The sequence below is a fragment of the Amphiura filiformis genome, chromosome 13 (assembly GCF_039555335.1).
Source record: "Amphiura filiformis chromosome 13, Afil_fr2py, whole genome shotgun sequence".
Lineage (NCBI taxonomy): Eukaryota > Metazoa > Echinodermata > Ophiuroidea > Amphilepidida > Amphiuridae > Amphiura > Amphiura filiformis.
The window spans coordinates 20,960,201-20,967,797 of record NC_092640.1 but is presented as its reverse complement, the minus strand read 5'-3'; the positions used below and the strand labels follow the sequence as shown (position 1 = coordinate 20,967,797).

Genomic DNA, 7,597 nt, shown 5'->3' with positions numbered 1-7,597 from the left:
ACGAGAAGTAAAGAATCCGGTTGCAACCAGATAGCAGAGATAATAGCCGACACAAATTTCTTGTTATTCACTATCTATCTCCTGCACACCACTCACTGCGACACGTTGTGATTTCACACCATAAATTGAGATAACAGGGGCTTTGGATAATACATCAAGAAATTCAACCATCATGAAGGTTTATGTGGTGCTTTTAGTGCTGGGATTGTGTGTGGTGTTAGCTACAGCAAAACCTGGCGGAAAGAAAGGTAGTCGACATGGAGGAGCTGGAGGACAGGGAGAGGCAGCGGGCGGTAGACATGGTGGTAAAGGGGATAAGAGGGGAGGTAGAGGAAGACCTAACAAACAAGGCCGTGGACAAACCCCAGGTAAGAATTTTAAAAGGTGCATTTCTGCTTTAAGGGGGATTTCTATAGTAGATATTTGTGTGAAAATGGTTATTCTTTTAAAGAATTATAGAACTTGGGCTTTTATTTGCTTTTATTTAGAATTTAGATGTTGCGAGTAATCAAATGGAACAATATGACGCGAATTGAATTTTGTTCGCTATTCCAAATTTGATGACACCTCTGTCGCTGCTATTGTCTGTCCAAATAACTTAGACACCCGGTTTTTAGGATATATTTCGAAAAGTTTTTACTTTAGCAAAAAGTCATGAAAGAAAAGTTGCTAAAGACGGTCAGACCTAACAGAAATTATTAGTAAAGCGATGAAAAATATTCTTCCTTGTCTACTTTTATTCAATTTTGACCGATTTACAGCAAGATATCTGGGTCCAGCCGAATATTCCTAATGACTTGAAACTTTTGATGGGATAATCTATTTACAGTAAGGGGTGTTTGAACATTGTAATCATGCATATTGATCAGTGATGCCACCCTTTTTCCTTTGATCCTTTTACTAATTCACAATAATGGCGGTCTACTCAAATGCATTCAACAAAAGCATGTTTGCAATCTACCGCGAGAGGTCGTCTCACATGCATAACAAATACACTACGATCAAATAGGTTGATGACAATATTTGATTGAATGGACTGCACTGTGCCATGATTTCGGTGAAGGACACCGGTTCTAATCCTTTGTTTGGAGCCAATCAATCATTTCAGTTAGTGCATTATAACAAATGATAGGGCAAGTTACTATGCGTCTGGAGTGTATTGTGAATTATACTCCTCCCCAATAACATCAGAACATTCATAGGGCATACAATTTGTATTTTCTTGGAATTGGGCCAAGCCAAAAGCATGCACAGAACAAGATTAAAATAACGCGCCGAATTGTTGTAATTGGTCAGGAACAGCTGGGATCAATACACTAAGAATAAATATGCCAATTAGAAACACTGTCTGCATTTTATGAACTGAATTATATTTTTCATTTTTATAAAATGTTTTTGGTGAGGAGTATAATTAATTTACTATTCATCCATTCACTATCCAAAATCACAATACCTACAAATCTGTATAATGAGACCTTCCAAAATAGTGGTACCCAACTTCTACCGGATTATTTTTAAAGTGTTGAGAAAAACCTTCCAATTTCAATAGAATTTCTGATAAACTCTCACTCAATGCTTTGGAAACACAAAAATTCCGTTAGGTCTCAGCGAATGTTAACACTTTTCTTTCATGACTTCCTTTGAAAGTGGATATTTTTTCAAATAAGTAACAAAAACTGGGTGTCTTAGTTAATTGGACAGACAATGATTCATTCGGCCATGTGTGTATTTCCCATTGACATCCAAAATGGCGTAATTTTGTGCTAGAGGTCCCGGGTTCAATTCCCCGCAGGATAAAAAAAATCTCAGCTCTCCCCGTGGTTCATCTGGTATAATGGCGGGCAGATGATCCATGATATAAGACCGTAACTCGTTACAGTCGGTTCCGATCAGGGTAACGCCCGATTATCGGCTACATAATTTCTGAATTTGAGCAACATTATTCTGATATTATCAAATTTATTGAGGTTTGAGGTGATATTGACTGAACCTAAATACCAATAAGTGTTCGTCAGAACTGAAATGCATTTGTAATCTACCAGTTTTGAAAGTGGGAGGAGCTTTAAAAATATGGCTCTGAAAAGTGGTGCGCACTCAGACATTTTGAATGGCCCCCTGGGGCCAAATGTTATAAACTTACTGTACACAAAGAAAGAGCGAGAGTTCATTGGACAACCAAGAATCCGCGCAGTTAATTTGTACCTTAAGTTTATAACATTTAAAAGCCATATTTTAAGCTCCTCCCGTGTTCAAAAAATTGATACATTGCAAGTGTATTTCAACTGTGATTAATGCCAACTGCTGACGAAGTTTAGGAAATATCACCTTAAACCCCTATACATTTGATAATAACAGAACAATGTTGCATAAAGTCCGGAATTGTGTGCACCACAAAGCTCAAATTCAGCCTCCCTAAATCCGCCATTTTAGGCAAATTCGTTTAATTATGAGAACCATAATGTTAACTCATGTAAAGCACATTTTCTATCAAACAACTATTTTACACCATCTCCCGACACACCCCAATTAATATTTATCCGTGGTGTTTATGCAAACCCCTTCCAGACCAGTCTTGATATTTTTCGAAAAAATATTCCATACTAAATGTCAAGTCTGTACCAGTGCTTGAAAGCATTTCTAAAATATAGCAAGTATATAAGCTTATATAGTACGTGGTACTAGTAGTGCACATTTACCAAATCCAGGACACCGTGATTTATGCGACTTCAGATTGCAAGCTTATATTAAAGGGGTGTCATGTGACGGTGTGAAGTATCATTGCTTTCATAATGTATCAAATGCCCCGGTCAAATGCATTTATAACTGTTATTTCTCTCATATAGCAGTATAATGCGGTTACGCTTCGTTCCGAGAAGGGAGGGAGGGTGGCTTCCCAGCAACCGGGCCCAGCAAACGCAAAACGATTTAAAGAAAAACGTTTAAATATCGGATTATATAAAGGATATAAAACGTTTTGATAATGTTTAGAAAACATTTTTGAAAACTTTATACGAAACATTCTAACATAATGTTATTAAGGTTATTAATTATTTTAAACTGTTGTGATTTGGTAGTTCACAGCATCTTACGAATGGTAGTGAGCTTTGGCAAAAACTGCATTGCGAGTGTGTAGAAGAATTAAAATATCACAGATATACTTTTATTGTGGCACATTTGATGTCGTTTAAGAAGCGGAGAATTTTATTTCAATTTTATATACGCCAAAATATTTTTTAATTTAGCAAGAATAAGGATAGAAAAAACGTTGAAAATTCAATATAAAAATTACATTAGACCCCGCCAAAGATTACTGTTTTTCGTTTTTATGGTAATCTAATCTTTTAAGTTTTATTTCCTGAAAAAAAGGTCTAATGTGGAATTTTTATATAGATGATAAAAACATCGAACGTGTATACAAGACAAATGGTAGGTTCCACTATGGTATCATACCGACACACATATGTATATACGATGTACGAGCGCACGTGTCCGGCGAGTCAAAATCGATATAATGTCCATGTAGATGCCCATTTATTGTCGGATTTCTATATGTAGAACACGCAGTTAACAACAATTGAGCGCTATTAATACACATTAATGTTTTAGGCAAATAAAATTCCAAAACATGGCACATTTTCTGCCTTTGCTTGCCACGTGGTAGGCCTATGTTGAAGTTGCGATTATATGTTCAAATAAGTTTCAAATGGATACCAACAAGACAAGTGGCCGAGCGGTCTAAGGCGCTAGGCTCATAGAGTATCCAAAGCGGTGCGCCGTGAGTTCGAACCCCGTCCCTGCCAAACTTTTGTATTTATGTATGGCGTGGAGTGGTGTGGTCGACTATGATCAGATCATCGATAAACAAATTTATATGCTGCCCTCTTGAACGAAAGCCCGTGCTGAAAACTGTTAGTTTACAGGGTTAGCTAACGGTGCAGCGCAGCGCAGCACGGTCGACGATGACCATCGATAAACAAATTGATATGCTGCCTTCTTGAGCGAAAGCTCTGATCCCCTGTTCTCCGGATTCGGCCACCTGCCAAACTCATCACGACATTCCGTTTTGTTAATCATTTCAGAAGTGTTAGACCCAGTATGTGAAAACCTGACATGCGAGAAGCCATCACGAGACACCTACGTATGTGGCACAGACGGACAGACCTATCGCTCTGAATGTTTCCTGATGAAAGACCAATGTAAGGGAAAGGCATCTGCTGACGTAGAGGTCGCCTCTTCAGGACCCTGCGAAGGTGCAGATGGCCGACCATCAAAACCAAACGGTCACAGAAAGCCAGGAAAGGAAGGAAAGAAACACCGCAGAAGATTACCTAAAGAATGTGTTGACATTATTGACGCAACTATGGAACCAGTTACAGGTAGATTAAAAACCTAAATCATAAGAAGGTGGCCTATAAGGGCCGGTTTCTCAAAGCATGGCTAGTGGTCAGGCTTCCTAAAGCCATTTGGCTTATGCCATGCCCAATTAGTCTGATGTGCTTAAAATTTCACATCACATTACCTAGATAGATAAGTCAATAAAATGGATCCGCATTGGTAGGGCTACCATACTAGCTTACGAAGCCTGACCACTAGCCAAGCTTCGAGAAATCGGACCTAATTAGCTTCACCCAAAGAAGGATGGCCCATAATATTTATCTATACTTTTTATATCATGTTCATTTTGGGGCTACATAAATGTTTTGTTCATGTAAAAATTTAATAATAATTAATAATGTATTTCTTCCAATATCGTGTTTCTTTATGACACTTTTACTTACCCCACTGTTTCCCTTTCAATTCATGTGTATACAGATGAAGGCCCAGTATGTACCGCATCCTGTCCCGCCAACACCACCGAGTACCCTCTGCAACAAGTATGTGGTAGCGACGGCATGACCTACGAATCTGATTGTGTACTGGAACTTATTGCGTGTATCACTAATAATATGGATCTCGCTGTGGCTTCCGAAGGAGCGTGCCTATAAATGCCTTTATAGCAAACTATATATAAATGATCTGATTTTTAGAAAGTTATTTTAAGGTATATTTACTAGTGTTTTAAAAACTCTCAACATAACAACTTTTTGTGTGGCGTATTTACAGAGCCTGTCCAAAGATTTCACACCACCAAATAGTATTATAGTACGGTCGTGCGCCCTGAATCCATTTCTCAAGTATTAAATTTAAAATGAGCAAAAATTGCATAACTTTGGCTAAATTTGGATTGGTCATGATTAGTAATATCAAATCTTGCAAGTGTAGGCCTACCACAGATGGGAGAGATTGGGTATTTTTAATGATTTTAAGCAGTCGTTTCTGTACAGAAACACTGGCATGATTTTGCAGGTAAATTAGGTAATTCTCAGACATCATAGACTTCGAGGGTCAGTCGTAAAAAATAATGACAGTCAACCTATATTTTTTCCCAGTCAGAGGGATCAGGCTATGGCTAATTTCAACCATCATAGCTGTCGCTAAGAACTGAGTTGCTCTTGCGAAATTAGTACATATATCTCTATGGGGATTTATTTGGTGGTGTGATATCCTAACTGTCTATAATATTGCCGATATGCAATCCTGATCATCAAAAGTGTCAGGGTCGGAACTTTGTAAAATGTTGAGAGAAAACTTTTTGAATTATGGTGCTTTGAATCATTGGAACATTCTTTTCCTTTTACAGTAAATACATTATGCAATCCTAATGACATTTTTAAAGTTTTAAGTCATTATTCGAGATATCTGAATTTGTAAAAAAAGAGTTGATACTTTTTTAATCATGAATATAGTGAGCAATGCGGGGAAATTCCATAATGTAAATTGTAAAATCTATAACAATAAGAATTGAATTAAACAGATTTTAAGTATTTTAATAATGGTCTAATCGGGCTATAGGCCGCCAAATACTTTATGTGGTAAAAATTAATCTCGATAAATATAGCAGGATAATGTCACTGTCTCTAGATTGCACTTCAAATACTGCAAAAACAAGTGTTTTATTTAAACACCATATTGTGTTTATTTAGAGCAACACTTAATAAACACATAATTCATGTTAATGGTTCTAACACTAATGTTAATGGTTCTAACACTAATGTTCATAAATTAACACTTGGTGTTATATTACAAACACTAATGTTTGTAATATAACAGCAAGTGTTAATTTATGAACATTAGTGTTAGAACCATTAACATTAGTGTTAGAACCATTAACATTAGTGTTAGAACCATTAACATTAGTGTTAGAACCATTAACATTAGTGTTAGAACCATTAACATGAATTATGTGTTTATTAAGTGTTGCTCTAAATAAACACAATATGGTGTTTAAATAAAAACACTTGTTTTTGCAGTGAAGACATTGGGGCTATTAGCTGATATTCCAGTTGAAATTCATTACACCCCGTATGGAAGACATAACCTTAATCTCCCACACAGGGAGTGTGAAGTTCAAATGGGGTTACCTGAATGGGTGACTCCATTTGAAATCTACACCTCTGAGTGGGAGATTAATATCATGTCTTCCATTGGGTGTGCATCAATTTCAACTGGAATATCCCTTTGAAATTTAAGTCTATATCACTGATATATTATAGTCCTGCCAGAAGGGCCACGCAACCCCCAACGACTAATCACGACGTCAGGCTTGACGGCGTGGATATAATCCGTCGGCTGGCATGGATATAGTACGTCGGCCGGTGTGGATACTGTCCGTCTAGAAGGACTACTAATACATTGTATTGTTTTTGATACAGGGTATAACCATTAATGCAAACGAAAGGGAATATAGCATTAACTTATCATGTATTATTTTTTAGAATGTATAGGCCTACTTTATTGGTCTCTGTCGTACATGTAGATTTTTTAACTTCATTGATGTAAATCATTCTTTGATAAACTATGATCAAGAGGAATGAGTCGGATGTCGCTAATATTGTTTTTTTTTTTTTATTGGCAAAAAAAACCCGGCAAAAACAGTGTTCAAATTCTTTTGTTTTATATTGTTTTCAGCCACTGATAAATTGCCTATAACTTGGTAACCAGATGTCCAATTTTGATGGGGTTTGCATCAAAATGTAGCATTCATAAAATCATAAACTGCCAGAAAATGATGTAAAAAACTTCTAATTGAAAATTGCCGAACTGTGACTCATTCCCCTTGATCAAGTCACTTGCATTTTTACAATTTTATTCTTCAGCAGGATTTAACTATATATTACATAATTAAGGCAAAAACGAACTGTTTGTCATATTTGTAATACTGTTAAAGATTGCTGTTGTTTTAAATATTAACATTTTATAGTATACATTTAATGTCAGTTTTAATCTCAGGATAAAATGTCAATAAATGTTTTGTTACCTTTTTGATAATAAGTAGTATACGTTATTTGTACGTGTGATTTACACCGTATCGTGTCTTTGTAGAATTTCATTACGGAATAGTGAACATAATGTAATAATTATTATATTTGCCATTTCTATTTTTGCGAGTACATTGGGCTATTCCATTTAAAATCCACACTACCCCGTGGAGGATTTTGGAAATATCTTCCACAGGGGAGTATGAATTCCAAATGGAATGAGCGCATTAAGGCAGCTC

The 7,597-nt window shown here is 36.4% G+C and overlaps 1 protein-coding gene across 1 annotated transcript; it reads left to right on the top strand.

Annotated features, from left to right (window-relative positions):
• Positions 1 to 7,371, top strand: LOC140168098 (follistatin-A-like). The gene is made up of 3 exons (XM_072191405.1): positions 1 to 368; positions 4,080 to 4,376; positions 4,813 to 7,371. Exons 1-3 carry the CDS (start codon positions 173 to 175, stop codon positions 4,983 to 4,985), a joined length of 666 nt encoding a protein of 221 aa, XP_072047506.1. The 5' UTR covers positions 1 to 172; the 3' UTR covers positions 4,986 to 7,371.
• Positions 7,372 to 7,597: the final 226 nt, after the last annotated feature.